Source organism: Castanea sativa, chromosome 12, assembly GCF_040712315.1.
Source record: "Castanea sativa cultivar Marrone di Chiusa Pesio chromosome 12, ASM4071231v1".
In the NCBI taxonomy this organism is placed as follows: Eukaryota; Viridiplantae; Streptophyta; class Magnoliopsida; order Fagales; family Fagaceae; genus Castanea; species Castanea sativa.
In genome coordinates, this window is record NC_134024.1 from 25,039,341 (window position 1) to 25,056,745 (window position 17,405).

At 31.3% G+C, this 17,405-nt stretch overlaps 1 protein-coding gene across 1 annotated transcript; it reads right to left on the bottom strand.

Annotated features, from left to right (window-relative positions):
* Nucleotides 1-5,985: 5,985 nt before the first annotated feature.
* Nucleotides 5,986-6,657, bottom strand: LOC142620422 (hexose carrier protein HEX6-like). Its single transcript, XM_075793790.1, has 2 exons — nucleotides 6,522-6,657; nucleotides 5,986-6,401 (listed from the first exon to the last, which is right to left on the bottom strand). Exons 1-2 carry the CDS (start codon nucleotides 6,655-6,657, stop codon nucleotides 5,986-5,988), a joined length of 552 nt encoding a protein of 183 aa, XP_075649905.1.
* Nucleotides 6,658-17,405: the final 10,748 nt, after the last annotated feature.

The window sequence follows — 17,405 nt, forward strand, 5'->3', positions numbered from 1 at the left end:
TGCCCATGAGGAAAAACCCAAGTAGTTGGGGGTACAGATTTATTTTATTCTTCCTTGTGGGTGTATCCACAACCTACCCATTGTTTTTATGAATAGCGATGGTACTCAGTTGATATGGGCCAAAGCCTATTGAAGAGTGGCCTTTTCCTTTACAGAAGCCTATGTATGACCTTTGGATCCAACTGAAATACCAGCGACTTTCAAATGTCTGCTATAAATTGTAAAAGATTATGCCATACCAAAGGTGAATGCAGATGGAGAAAGATGAACACAACAGATCAAAGGTCGGAAAAAAAGATGAAGGGCTTTGGACCTTGGATGATGGCAAAGTCGGTGAATATTAAAGAAATCGAGTAGTGGATGTGGTCTTTATGGCTTTTTTTCAAATTTGATAAGAGTTGGTTGATCGTATATTCCATTATAGTTGCATGATTAAATACTTTATTAATGTTAAAAAAAAAGAAGCAAAATAAAGGGAAAAAGTGCAAATTTCTAACAATTCTCCATAAATGATAGAGGATTGGAGGAGTATGAGTAATTATTAGGCACTCTAGAGTATAGTGACATTGTGATTGTGAGATAATGAAGCACTATGTAATTTACTTTGAAAGTATCTTTCAAGAAGAATAATGCCAACGCTTCAAATGGGAATAAACAAATGTATTCTCAAAGTCAAATTGTTCCCCTAACAGACCTTGTAGAATATCCACGTTTTTGTTGGAAACAAGTAGTTTAGAAATAAGATTTTATGACAATTCCTTGACCAGTTTTATGTTATTCTAGCACCCGGCGCATCGCCCATGGATGCTTATTGCCATTTATGGTTCATTTGTTAATGTCTAAGAGTAACTTTTTGGCTATGAAGCACGGGTGCGGCGTTTGGGCCGCCGCACCCGCGTCGGACGCGGCGACGCGCAGGCGACGCCGCTGCCTGCGCGTCCGTGCCGCGTCTGGCAATAAAAAATCATTTTTTTCGGCGCGACTCGGCGCGATTCGCGCCGATACGGCGCCGATTCGGGCCGACGCGCGCGAAATCGCGCCGATTCGGCCCGAATCGATCGGTTTCGGGTGAAATCGGTCCGGCCGAAATCGGCCGAAATATGCCGATATCGGCCGAAATCTGCCGATACCGGCCAAAATATGCCGATATCGGCCGAAATTCAAAAAAAAAAAAAAAAAACAACAACAACAGATGTGTATGGCTGGAAAAAAAAAGAAAAAAAAAGAAGGTGCAAACGCACCGTTTCGAAAAAAACCAAGACCCAACCCTCTCCCTCTTCATTTTTCTTGAGCCTCTCTACTTTCACTCTTCAGCTAAGCTCTCTCCTATTCTCTGTATTCTAGTTATTATTTATCATTGCTCTTAAATTTGGTATATATTTATATAATGTGAAAAAAGTATGTTTAGCAATATATTAAAAATATAAATAAAAATATTTTTAATAATTTTTTAATTGCCGCACCCCGCCGCACCCGCACCCTACTTTTTCAAAAATTGCCGAGTCCCGCACCCGCACCCGAATCCCGAAACGCACCCGTGCTTCATAGCTTTTTGGGAGTCTGTTAACTGTCAAACTCATTCTCAAGGCCCTGCCCTATTTTTGCCTTAGTGGACTCTTCAAAAAAAAAAAAAAAAGGAAGAATAAAAAGTAGTGCCTTAGTGACTATTTTAGGAGTCAATGCTTTGGCTATCATCATCATTTTATTTTTTATTTTTTATTTTTTACTAAAAGGCATCTACATTTCTTGAGATTTAATGGATGCAATTGCGATTCTTTACCTATTGAAATTAAAGAAATTAATGACGATTATTTGGAAGTAGGAGTAAGTTTTATGAACGGAGACAAAGCTAGGTCTTTGATTTAAGAGGACCAAAGTATTAAAAAAGATCATTATAAAGCTCTAAAGAAGTATCTATATAGAATTAACTAGTTGCTAACCCGCGCGTGATGCACATAATATATAAATAAATATTAAAACTATTTAATTTACTTGAAGGTACTATGACTTGAAAATGATAACAAAAAACTTACGCTACATGAATGGAATTCATGTATAGTTAAATTCATTACTATAAAAGTGCTATTACATTTGCTTTGATAAGTATAAAAGACAAAAGAATTACTACCCAATCTAAACATATAACTGCTCTTAATATAGTGACTTCTTAAAATTAAGTCAATGACATTTACCTAATCAATTGTGACTTCAAAAGTTCTTACAAGTAGGCACTTTGAACAATCCTTTTTATATGAGATTAGTGAAAAAGATTCAAATCATTTTCATTATATGCAAAGATATAGTAGTAATGATATAGAAGATAGATGAAATTTTTTTTCAAATTAGTTAATGAATATATGCTTGAAAAATTAAATCTAGAAGACATTATGTCCTTATACTGCAATAAGAAAAGTAAGATTATGATAATTGGTGAATGTCAAATGAATGTGGTGGCACTTAGGAAATTAATTTATAGGTTGAAAGTTTCAACTCTCATATCTTCAAATAAGAGGCCATATTTAATTTGAAAATTGCATAAGAAATTTTAGAGCAAACATTTTTTTATAGGAATTTTAGAGCAAACCTTATTCTGGGTTCTTGCATCTATATGACCTAATTTTCAAAACTTTTATTTCCTACCCAACACGTAAGTTTGATTCTGGAGAAGAAAACATGTACCCCATTTAAGATAGAAAATTGTAAGTTTAAAAAAGGTAAGGAGAAAAACAAAGTGAACATGAGATAAATGGAAAAGGAACATGCTATTATGTCTACACTATCATATAAATCACCAACCCAAGTTGAAGCTTGATCCTATTTATAGAGAAGATGATATAATAACCACTATTTGCTAGGACTAAAAAAAACACTCATTGCTTAAAGCTTTTTAAGTTCCAAAAGTGGTGTTTCCTCAATAGCTCAACGCTATTATTACATCCCATAACCCGTTAATCATCTACTATTACAATAGTCATTTCTAGGCAAACTTCATCCTCACCTACTAAATGGGCCTTTAAGAGGAGAACCACCTCATATTCTCATAATTCAAATGGTTGTTTGCAAATAGAAGCTAGACCCAATGTAAGATCTTTATCCAACCTATTTAAACTATCCATAAAATTCAACTTAGATATTTCATCAAGCTTGTGGAGTTCACTTTATAGAACAAATATATAATACGAAGAAAATAAATTATCTTCTCAACTAATGGCACAACAAAAGAGAGGCACTCCCCAAGAATTAATATTTCCTTATACTTCATTGCTTTGTTAAATCTGTCTATAAAAAAAGAAAAAATCTAACAAAACCTACAAAATAATCTACAATTTCAAACCTTATAGTGCAAAATATCACTAATCAAGAAAAATAAGCATGCATATTAGAAAAAAAACTCAATGTCAAAAAGATTCTCAAACCCAAAATAGGGACTCTGCCTTCATTCATATAAACAACAAATAAAACAATAATAAAACGACGAGTTAGAGTCCGTTTGGATAGAACTTATTGCTGAAAACTGAAAACACTGTAGCAAAATAATTTTTTAATGTGTAAAAAAACACTGTTCACTCTTTTTTTACTGTTTATATGCCTTGGTGCACTGTTCATGTCCCATTTGCAACAACTTGAGAATGACTTAGTGTGATATGAAACTCAGCAATAGTGCTTTTGTAGTTTTCATGATCTCGCCTGGGTGTACCTGAACGTGTTCAAAGCAATATTTTTTTCTTGCCTAAGCACCCACAATTCGAACTCCTTTGTAAGCCTTTGCCGCACCTCACTACATTGTTGCAAAACATTTGAACTCACTAACAATAAAAGGGGTAGACATTGGGCGGCTCAAAATCGGTTGGATTGGCTTCATTGGCTTGGTGGGTATACTGTCAATGGGGTGATTTTTTGCGTCTGTAGGTCTTTAGTTAATTAGGTTTTTCATAGATAAATTTTGTAGACAGGGTTTTCAAAACTTGCGTGTAGGGTTTAGTTAAAAAATTAAAAAAATAGGTGGAAAATGGTGAGGCCTCCAAAACTTGTGCAAATTTTGGTGAGGTCGAAAAATAGTCAAACGTCTTCAATTTTATTGTATACAAAGATATACTATCAATAAAGAGAATGACACAATAATTAATTATCTCAACTTTACTTAAATAAAAGACACTAACAAACAACCACAATTATTATTCTTATAATAATTGTTACAATTTTATAAAATAATAATAATAATAAGGGCAAATTACAACTTACCCACTTGTGATTTGGCTGAAATTTAAGTTGCCTACCTGTGGTTTAAAATTTGATACTTTACCTATTTGGAGTTTGACCAAAATTTAAGTTGTCTACCTGTGGTTTGAAATTCCATGATGAACGTGTTCCAATGGATAGTTTTTGATCTTATTTAATATTGTATTTTTATGTTTATTGTGTTTTTGGAGCCGATAAACATAAAAGTGAACCAAAATTACATATTTAGCTTTTTTTTATAACATAGGTGGGTTATAGAAATCTAACTGAGCTAACCTCAGGTGGGTAAAGTGTCAAATTTCAAACCACAGGTAGGCAACTTAAATTTTGACCAAACCACATGTGGATAAGTTGTAATTTTCCCTAATAACAATTGCTAAATGGTCAATCATCACCTCACCAAACCTAAGAAAAACAACTAGTGTTAAAAACTTGATTGTGCACATCACATTGCAGATTGCACACCTATCTGACGCCTTGATGAAAATAAAATGCAAAGTTCAAGCATTTGACCGAAAAACAAAAAAGCTATCTCAAATTCTCGATTCAGTTAATAAAACAAAAAGGAATTGTGAAAGACTGAGGCGTAGAAAAAGAAAAAAAGAAGAAGACAGAGGAGTGGGATAAATAAGAAGCAGAAGTGTGGATGATCCAGCAAGTTAAAATAAAGAAGAAGTGGTGGATGGTCCGAAAAGCTGAAATTTGCGCCGTGGTGGTTGTCCAACAATTCAACGAGGAGGGCCAAACAATATGCAACGGGGTTAATGATATTATAAGGGAGCAAAATGGCAAATATAATTTTATTGAACGAAATTGTTAAATTATATATATACACAAACTTTTTTTCCCCCAAATTTTAAGGGGAGGGGAGCATGGCCCCAAGGCCAAAAATGGCTCTATCCTTGATTATGAGGAATACTACTTGTAATTGAATAACTATTGTCTATTTCTATGATCTGTTATGTGATAGTACATGAATAGAACTATAAATTTGTATTTCATTGTTTGATATAACATGATTTGATGATATAATAATGAAATCATATTCCTGTTGAATTTCTAAATTTACTTTTATAATTATATTTACACTCTTCTTAGGTTTCTCTTAACATTCAATTATTTGAAAATTCAATAATTGTAAAATTAATTAATATCCTTGTACTTTGTTCATATTAGTTTATCCACACACACACATATGTATAAATTGACAACATCTCTGATATATATTAAATTCTAATAGCTAACGGAGTCACTTGCTTGAAGGAAATATTGATATATATATAAAAAAAATTTATTTTCAAAAAATACATGTTTCATAGCAAAAGTTTATACATATTTGAAATTAAATTAACACATTAGAAAAAAAAAAATGGTTTGTAACTTGTTTGTCTTTTTAATTAAATTTCATATCATGGTATAAGTTGATTACACTTATACTTATAATCAATATTTTCTAATGATGGGTTTTGGGATTTTGTTTTTTGATTATTACTTGGCTTATTTGATAAGAAATAACCACTCCTTAATCCTTAGTTTAAAAGAATAGTAACAAAAATACAACTAAATAACTGAACTGAATGATAATTTCGAAGGAATAGCAATTCTATTGATTGTGAATCTGTTCCTGCTTACTAAACATGGTCTTAGTGTTGTATCATACATTTATAATTGAATCCCACCATCACCCTATTTTGTTTTTTTGGACCATGAAGGAGAAGAAAGAACAGAGGACTTGCAAATCATGCATCATGGTCCTTCTATCTTACTCTTTCCACTCACTTCCCCCACCATTCTCTTCCAAAACCAGTGCTCCCTCCAAACTTTGTCCATCTGTTCAATTGGTATATTCCTAGTCTCTGGCAAAAACAAGTACATAAACACAGTCATCACCACCACCCATCCCCCAAAAAAGAAGAAAATCCCAGCCTTGAAGTGGCATAGCATAGCAAGAAAAGTTTGAGCAACTATGAAAGTGAAAAGAAAGTTCACTGCCACTGTAATACTTTGCCCAGCTGACCGAATATCCGAGGGACATATCTCACTTGGAACCAACCATCCCAATGGACCCCATGACCATCCAAACCCAGCAACATACACACATATCAAAATCAGAACCAAATATGCAAACTCTTTGCCTAGCCCACCATGGTCACCTAGCTGAGCTGCCATTATTGCACCAATAAGAACTTGTGAGACAAACATTTGAATTCAACCTACTGTAAACAATGCTCTTCGACCAAATTTATCCACTACAAGCATGGATATGAAGGTTGAGACAGTACCAACAATCCCAGTCATGACTGCAGATAAAAGTGATGCACTTTCACCTAAACCTATTGTCCTAGAGAGTATTGGGGCATAGAAGGCAATGACATTGATCCCTGTCACTTGTTGGAAGAAGGGTATTGCTATAGCCATTACAAGTTGTGGTCTATATTTTCTATGTACAATTTTCTTAAATGGGTGTTCAATGGTTTTTGAAATGGAACTAGCTCTTATGAGATCATCTAATTCTGCTTGCACATCATTGGTACCTCGGACACGTTGTAGCATTCGTTTGGCCTTTTGGTGGTCATTGTTGCGTTAGATTAGGCTGTTGGGTGTTTCAGGAAGGAAAATCGCACCTAGTGTTAGAATTGAGGCAGGGACAGCGGCCAGTCCTAGAGAGATTCGCCAGCCCCATCGACCTTTGATCTTTTGTGTACCAAAGTTGATGAGGTTAGCCGATGAAGCACCAATTCCAATCTTAATAGAAAGCCATTGTTGAATGTTCCTCTATATTTTGCTGGAGACATTTCAGAGAGATAGTGGGACTGCCTGCAAAGACAAGTACTATTGTTGTAAAATAGAATATCCAATTCAAAGATCCTCTATCTTATGAAGTATGAAAAGACAATAGTGTATGGTGGGAGAAGAAATTAGTTATAGTGAAATTTTTGGTCATTTTCCTTTATGAGGTATCAAAATAGAATACCTTCTAGTGAGATAGAGAGTGTTTAAAACAAGAGAAATGATATGTCCACAACATTTTTACAACAAATTCTAAGTGGCAGGATGTTACTGGTTGTTATTGTTGGGGCAAAAAAGTAATCTTAGTGTTAGGTTCAAATTTGAACCAATAACAACTAACCACCTATGATTTGTTGTAAAAATGTTGTAAAAATGTTGTGGACGTAGCACCTCTCTTAAAACAAAAGTTTGGCTAATCAATAAAATTTTCTGTTTATAAAGAAAGTAAAAATTGAATATGGAATTGAAAGTAATTTATTTTGTATCTCAAAAAAGAAAAAGAAAAAGAGCAGGTAATTTATTTTGAGTATGAAGGGTAAATGGGAGAGCATGTATTGTCATAAAATTCTACCATCATAAGTGAAAGTGGGTGAGCACCATAATAACGGATGGAGTCTTTATATCCAATCTTCTATATATACACATGCACAAACACTAAATATTCTTTATTGTGAATATTGTATTAATATAAATGTAATTTTCTTAATATATGCTTCCTGGTTTGCAAAGCCAACCCCAACTCCAAGCAAGACACGACCAAGTATAAGCATGGTGACATTGAAAGCTGCACCGCCTAGGGCTGCACATGCAAGGAATGCAGCTCCTCCTACAAGGATTGATGGCATGTGTCCAAAGGCTCTTGTGACTGATGAGGCGAAGAAGGATGCCACGAGACCGGCCACGTAGAGTGAAGACGTGAAGGAAGTTAATAATTGGCTATCAAACATGCAGTAATTGCTAATCTTGGTGTCTTCTTTCATCTTAGTGAGCACTTCCGGGAAGAATTTCTTCAGAAATGAATCCATAGAAGTGACTCCACCTTCATAGTTATACAATGGTTGAACATAATAAATAAGAATGATAATAATCTCAATAATTTTTTATACTATAATCCAGATCCAGTGACTGGATGATCAACTCAAGCAAGAACTTTTTTTCGATATTTTTTGGATCGATTATGAAATTTAGGTTATCAATTGATATAAAGTGTAGGCCTGCCCAATCATTGAAATGTTAATTTTTTTTTTGCTGAATGAAAAAGGGGGTCTCTAGTGTGGGCTTATCGACCTGTATCACGTGACGGCAATGGATAATATCATGTGTATCACATGGGCCGTGTTTGGGCTATTGCTCGAACCGCTCCTTTCTGGATGCAGGACAAAGACTCCTACCATCAAGCATTGAAATGTTAATTTATGTGTCTATTTATTTTTCTTCACAATATTGCTGTGAAACCAACTGTCATGATTCTATAATAGGAAGCACAACAACAACAACAACAACAACAACAACAATAATAATAATAATAATTGCCATTTGAACAAAGTTTAACTACAAAATTAGTTGTAGTTTAAGATTACAATCTTACTCAACAAAATAAACATTACTACATATTTTGAAAATTTAACTGTTAAATTACATATTTTTTAAGCTCTTAATACACATGTTAAATTATGTATCAATTGGATATTATAACTATAAAATCTATAAGTTTTATATTTTATGCATAATTTTAAATTATAAAAACTTGCAATTTATATAATTTATTGATGAAATAAATATTGATCTTCAATTTTTTAGAAATTTTGCAAGCATAGAGGATATAAGAAAAAGATATAATTCAATGGTGGATTTGTCAAAATTCACCTTAAATCAAAAGATATTGAGTAAAGTTGTAGCCTAATGCTACAAGCTTACAACCAATTTTATAATTAAACTTCATTTTTAACAATTATTATATTTTATTTGTAGGATTCTTATTATGTTTTGAACGTCACCACTAATTCTATGGTACCTCTTTGATTGTTTAAGATATGATACCCTAATTTTGGAGTATTTTGTTATCAATTCATATCAAACTATATTAAAAAAATATTCCCTTGTTTTTTTAGTATTTTAATATCTTTTCAAGTTAAACGATAATGGAGATATAAGCTTGTACGTATGTGGCTATGTCAAATTCAATAGTAGACCTTGTCATAAAGCTTACCTAGGTTTTTTTTCTTTCTTTCTTTTTTATTTTTATTTTTATAATTTTTGGTTACTTCTAAAACGATAATAATAGAGTCACAAATGTTAATAATTTTATTACATATGCTGACAATTCATCGCATTAAAAATAACTATAATATGGATTTTTTAGGGGAAAAAAAAAACTGGATTTCATAATCCACAAATATTAAAGATGCCAAGGTCCATATTTCTTTAGATTTCATAATTATTTGGCATATTAAGCAATACAATTTTGACACATGCAATCATATTGGTTTTGAACCATGTTGACCACCATGCTAGGGCGGAGGGACAACTTTTTAAGTGGACGGATCCAACTATCCAAGTGGCAACTTTTTTTTATTCTCCTTTGGGTTTTTTATTATACAGTTTTGCTAAGCTAAAAAGTCAAAAATTGCAAAACAACAAAAATAGACCCAAGGCAAACAAACGTGTAGGTACAAACAAACCGATATTTTAGAGTTACTAGCATTATATTAACTAGCCGCGAATCTGCGCGTTGCGCATAACAATTATTTTTATAGTAGTTTCACTACAACAAAAGTGGGTTATGGTGACGAAATCTAGTGAGGATAAACAATTTCGTCACCAAATGATAACATTTAGTGAGGAAAAGAAGAATTCGTCACTAAATATTATAAAAATATTAAAATGGATGACGAAATCAATATTTCATCACCAAAGATGTACCAATTGGTGACGAAATATTTATTTTGTCACTATAGATCATGAAAAAAAGGCAAACCTAGGGTGACGAAATATTCGCGTCACCAAAGACTTACCAGAGGTGACGAAATTTTAAATTCGTCACCCAATATTAGGATGTAGGTGTTTTTGGTGAAGAAATAAATTTTTGTCACCTATTGTTTAACCAAAGACTAACCGGAGGTGATGAAATTCCAAATTCATCATCCAATATTAAGATGGAGGTGTTTTTGGTGACAAAATAAGTGTTTGTCACCTATTATTTACAAATAATTAAGGATCGCCATGGGCAGGGTATACCCATATATACCTGGTTTGCTTATCTATAAATATCCATACCCTACCCAAAGCTAATTTTTATAAAATCAACAAATATACTCAAAAACCACTAAAATGACTAATATATCCTCAAAATCTCTAAAATAAGCAAAATACCCATGAAATCTTTAAAATGACCAAAATATTCCTACAATCACTAAAATCACCAAAATATCTCTAAATCTCTAAAATGAGCAAAATACCTATAAAATAACCTCAAAAATTACCAAAATACCCCAAAAATCACCAAATATGCTAAAAAATCACTAAAAATTACCAAAATATCCCCTAAACCTCATAAATGACTGAAATCCTCTAATCCTAAAAAATGACCAAAGTACACACAAAACCTAAAAAATTACCCCTCGAAACCTAAAATTTGGCCAAAATACCCCCAAAACAAAAAATTACCAAAATAACTCCTAAACTAAAAAAATAACCGAAATAACTTTGAAACCTAAAAATTGACCAAAATAGCCTTAATGCTTTAAAATTACCAAAATAGTCATAATCCTAAAAAAATGACCAAAATACCCCCAAAAACTTAAAAAATGACCAAAATACCCCTGAAACCTATAAAATGACAAAAATGGCCCTAAAACCTATACGATGATAAAAATACACCTTAAACCTAAAATATGATCGAAATGCCCTCAAACCTAAAAATGATCAAAATACCCCTAAATGACAAAAATACTCATTTTTATAATTTCTGGCTATTTTGGTCATTCTACTGGGTTTCGAGGGTATCTTCGGTTATTTTTGAGGTTTAGGGGGGTATTTTGGTAATTTTCATTTTTCAAGGGTATTTTGGCCATTTTTTGGTTTCATGGGTATTTTGGTAATGTTTAAGTTTTAGGGAGTATTTCGGTCATTTGTTAGATTTAGGATGTATTTTTGTCATTTTTAAGTTTCGGGGGGTATTTTGGTCATTTTGAAGGTTCAAGGGGTATTTCAATTATTTCTTAGCTTTAGGGTGAATTTTGGTATTTTTTTTTAGTTTCGGGGGATATTTTGGTAATGTTTTAAGTTTTAGGGGTATTTTGGTAATTTTATGATTTTAGAGGTATTTCGGTCATTTTTTAGGTTTAGGGCGCATTTTGGCAATTTTAGAGGATTTTAGGAGTACTTTGGTTATTTGCAAGTTTTAGAGGCAATTTAGTAATTTTGATAATTGGGTAATTGAGTGGGTTGGAGTTTACCCATAATAATTTGGTTGAGTTAGGTTTAGGTTAGATTTAATTAGTTAAATGGATAATAATGTGTAAATTACACCCGATTGGCAGGAAAATTGGCATGCATGTTAAGAAAAAATAGAACATGTAATCCAACGGTTAGATTTTCAAAATATGAATTCAATAATAAGTTATTGGGTGGTGTAACATTTTTTAGAATTACATCAAGTATAACTTGAACCTAGATTTATATTTCTTAATTCAATGTGAATTTCGAGAAATCTACCGTTAGATTATATTATCTTCATATGTTTTTCATGCTTACAAAATTTCAAGGTGATTAAAGATTAGGCATGTTATCAATCAATTGTCTAAATTCAAGTTATTGTAGTTTAAAATAACATATAAAAGATGAGTTTAAAGATCAAATGACAAATTACACCCGATTGACATGAAAATTGGCATGCATGTTTAGAACATATATAGAATGTAATCTAACAGTTGGATTTTCAAAATATGAATTCAATAATAAGTTATTGGGTGGTGTAACATTTTTTAGAGTTACATTAGGTGTAACTTGAACCTAGCCCTATATTTCTTAATTCAATGTGAATTTTGACAAATTTACTGTTAGATTACATTATCTTCATATGTTTTTCATGCTCACAAATTTTAAAGGTGATCAAAGATTAATAGGCATGCCATCAATTAATTGTTTAAATTCAAGTTTTTGTCGTTTAAAATAACGCATAATAGATGAGTTTAAAGTCAAAAGGTAAATTACACCCGATTGGCATAAAAATTGACGTGTATGTTAAGAACATATAGAATATGTAATCCAACGGTTGGATTTTCAAAATATGAATTCAATAATAATTTATTGGGTGATGTAACTATTTTTAGAGTTACATCAGGTGTAATCTGAACCCAGACCTATATTTCTTAATTCAATGTGAATTTTGACAAATCTACCGTTAAATTACATTATCTTTATATGTTTTTCATGCTTACAAAATTTCAAGGTGATCAAAGATTAATAGGCATGCCATCAATCAATTGTCTAAATTTAAGTTTTTGTAGTTTAAACTAACGCATAATAGATGAGTTTAAAGATTAAATGAAAAATTACACCTGATTGGCATGAAAATTGTCATGCATTTTAAGAACATATAGAAAATGTAATCCAACGGTTGGATTTTCAAAATATGAATTCAATAATAAGTTATTGGGTGGTGTAACATTTTTTAGAGTTACATCAATTGTAACCTAAACACGACCTATATTTCTTAATTCAATGTGAATTTTGACAAATCTACCGTTAGATTACATTATCTTTATATATTTTTCATGCTTACAAAATTTCAAGGTGATCAAAGATTAATAGGCATGTCATCAATCAATTGTCTAAATTCAAATTTTTGTAGTTTAAAATAACGCTTAAAAGATGACTTTAAAGATCAAATGACAAATTACACCCGATTGGCATGAAAATTGGCATGCATGTTCAGAGCATATAGAACACGTAATCCAACGGTTGGATTTTTAAAATATGAATTCAATAATAAGTTATTGGGTGGTGTAACACTTTTTAGAGTTACACCAGGTGTAATCTGAACCCAGACCTATATTTCTTAATTCAATGTGAATTTTGACAATTCTACCGTTAGATTACATTATTTTCATATGTTTTTCATGCTCACGAATTTTAAAGGTAATTAAAGATTAATAGGCATGTCATCGATCAATTGCCTAAATTCAAATTTTTGTAGTTTAAAATAACACTTAAAAGATGAGTTTAAATATCAAAAGACAAATTACACCCGATTGGCATGAAAATTGGCATGCATGTTCATATCATATAGAACATGTAATCCAACGGTTGGATTTTCAAAATATGAATTCGATAATAAGTTATATGGCAGTGTAACACTTTTTAGAGTTACATTAGGTGTAACTTGAACCTAGCCCTATATTTCTTAATTCAATGTGAATTTTGACAAATCTACTGTTAGATTACATTATCTTCATATGATTTTCATTCTCACAAATTTTAAAGGTGATCGAAGATTAATAGGCATGTCATCAATCAATTGTCCAAATTCAAGTTTTTGTAGTTCAAAATAACGCATAAAAGATGAGTTTAAAGATCATATGGCAAATTACACCCGATTGGCATGAAAATTGACATGCATGTTCACAGCATATAGAAAATGTAATCCAACGGTTGGATTTCTAAAATATGAATTCAATAAGAAGTTATTGGGTGGTGTAACATTTTTTAGATTTACATTAGGTGTAACTTGAACCTAGCCCTATATTTCTTAATTTAATGTGAATTTTGACAAATCTACCGTTAGATTACATTATTTTCATATGTTTTTCATGCTCACAAATTTTAAAGGTGATCAAAGATTAATTGGCATGTCATCAATTAATTATCTAAATTTAAGTTTTTGTAGTTTAAAATAATGCATAAAAGATGAGTTTAAAGATCAAATGGAAAATTACACTCGATTGACATGAAAATTGGCATGCATGTTAAGAACATATAGAACATGTAATCTAACGGTTGGATTTTCAAAATATGAATTTAATAATAAGTTATTGGGTGATGTAACATTTTTTAGAATTACATCAGAATCAACTTGAATCTAGTTCTATATTTCTTAATTTAATGTGAATTTTGACAAATTTTTCGTTAGATTACATTATCTTCATATGTTTTTCATGCTCACAAATATTAAAGGTGATCAAAGATTAATATGCATGTCATCAATCAATTTTCTAAATTCAAGTTTTTGCAGTTTATAATAACGCAGAAAAAACGTGTTTAAATTTATTAACTTAATTAATTAAAACTACTATTTTTTTTTCTTATAATAATTATCATAAGAAGAATAAAAAAAACTAAATTCCGTGAATATCAATGCTAAATCATAATTATCAAGTAGTAGTGGTAATATATATATATATATATATATATATATATATATATATATATATATATATATATATATATATATATATGTACAATAATCTTTTTGAATAGTAGTACGTAGTATAATGTACACTTAACCAAAAAAAAATGTACACTTAACCAAAAAAGAAAAAGAAAAAGTATTATAACGTACAGTGTTACAAGTAAAACAAAATCTAAAAGCTTAAAAGAATGTCAAACTTGTGTGGCTTTTATTCATTCAATATTAAAAACTAAAAAACAAAGGTGTGGCTCTCATTGACTATTTGTGTCTACAAATATCATTGCTGCACTTGCAGACTAGCAAGGCAGTGAAGCGCACCGTTTAGAAACTAAAAGTAGAGGTTCGGTTTTTTCTTTTGAGCAGTGAATAGCACGTAGTGAAATTTTTTGATTTCTTTGTGCATGGTGAGCAATTTTTAGGCGGGTTCTGAATTTTTAAGGTTTCTTCTTTTTACTATTATGTTTTATTAGATAAAATTCATGTGTAATATTTTAGGTACTGTTGTTTAAGTTCTTCTTTTAAGATTTTTCCATGTGACTACTTAATTTTAAAAATACACTTCCATCATGAGAAAAAAGCCACGTGATAAAAAACGAAGGGAGGGATTTAAGTAACAACATCTTAAGTATTGTAGGTAAGTCTTACTCTTTTTTATTTGCTTAAACAAAATACTGTTATCCTTTCTTTCTCCTCCCATAGACAGATTCACGCCTCTCAGCCTCCCCCAAAAGGACTGGTAAGCTCTCTCTCTCATCGATCCTCTTTCTCTCTCATCACTCTTCTCTCTATCTCTCTCTCATGTTAAATTTGGTGACTTTGTGGATTATTATTTCTTCTTTCGGGATTAGTAGGATATTGATTTTGGGATTGGAGAGGGAGTTGATTTTAGGACATAGCTTTTGGGATTGGAGAAGGTAATCGAGTCTTTCCCTATTTATTTTTTGAGATATGGAACAACAATCCCTATTGATTTTATAATATTTAAACTCAGCAGCAATTCTATGTATATCATTATGGATTATGGACATTGCTTTTATAATTTCCCCCCCTTCATGTGTGTGCATAAATGTGTCTATTAAATAAATGCAATTTTGTAACTTGACATGTTAGATATTTAAGTTTAATTCTTGTGGTTTTGTTAGTTTTTGTTTGGTGCTGAATGTGGGTTTTTCTGGGACCTTAAAGATTAAATCTTTATTTATTTTTTTGAGGCTGATTTCTGTGTACCTGAAATGCTTGTTTTCTGGGTTTCTATGTGCTTGTGTGCTTACTTTACTTGTCAGTAACACTGGTTTACTTGTTAATATCATTTTCAAACTAAGCAATATTTAGTCGAAGTGGTGCACTTTGTTTATCAATTTTAGTTCTATTCAACTCTTTAAGTGTGTTTTTGGTACTTCATCTGGTAATGCTAATTCTATGTTGATTTTGGTACCCATTGAAGATAATTGTGTGTTAATTACTTTTAAGCTAATATAATTCATAGACCCTTTTATTTGATTGTTAATTACATTTAAGATAATTGTATGTTAATTACAGAGAGCTTCACTGCAAGTCTTCCAAGTCTCCTTTTCCAATTGGTATTAACCACTAAGGTAATGATAACCTTTTTCTTGATCTTTTTTCTTATATAAATTTTAGTTATAGTTTAGATTCTGTTATGCTGAGATTTATATTAACTGATTTTTGTCTAATTTATTTTTCTGGATGGAAAATATTGATGTGGTTATGATCTTACGGTTACGCCAATTTAGCCACTAATTTTGGATCCTATTAAAAAAAAAATTTAGAATCTTTTTTTTTGGGTGCAAATTTGGAACAAATCTTTCGAAAAAAAATTTTGTCAATATTTTAAAATTTGGTAAAACAGAACATATTTATTATACTGAGTTAAGTTAGTTATAGGTGTACCCATATGAATCTTATTACATGGTTGAATGTTATGGGTCCAGTTGATGCTAAAAATAGTAGTATTACATGTTGTGATGTCATGCAGCAACATACTGGTGATTTTAAGTCTCTGTTGAGTTATGAAATCTAGGATGGACACCCCTCTATTCATGTCAACCTTTTTCTTAGGAATCTTACCATCACCAATCACAATAGCACCTGAGGTCATTTTTGCTTAGAAACTAGCTTGGTGCTAAAATTTAAAACTTTTGAAGGGGTTTTGAGTTTGAGTTGAATGTGTGCACTTGAAAGGGAAACATAAAGGGTATTTATATATCCATGCAAGCTCTGATATTCCACCATGCAAAACTTTCAAAAGGTGTAGTAGGTTTGGTGGACTATAGTGCTGGCTAGAAAGTAGAAGCTCCACTATAACATGTTTGATTGACTGGGCAATCAGCACCACCTAAAAACTTTTAGGGGAGACTTTTGTTTAAAATGATATGTTTAAGGATACAATTCAGTCAAAAAAAAAAAAGTCTTTTGAGTATAATTTTTCAAAGAAAATGTTAACAAGCTAATGTCAAATTTATTATAAAAGATAAACAAACTAAAGTAACATATTGAATGTGATAAGTGCTACTTAAGAATTTTAATAAATAAATTTCTTAATTACTATTTGCAATGTTTTAAAAGGTCACTCATCAATTTATAAGAATTAAATAGTAAAATATGTAGTAACTATAATATCACTTCAAAAAATTTCATTTGTAGTGACAATTTATTGTAATCGATGAATGATGGAAAGTGATATTAGTTACAAACTCATGTAAAAATGATATTACCCTAATTACAACTTACCAAAGTAATAAGATGTGAAAAAAAATGGTATTCTTAACATTGATTTGTAATAAATCGTGCCAGGCGTCATCTGAGGTTGACATAGTTGGATGCATAGCATTAGCATCCTAACTAAAGCTGATTTTAGGGTTATTTTAATAAATACTTACCCATACTTGCTCTATTTGATACTATTTTTTTTGCTAAAGCACGAGGCCACCACCTGATCTTCCAA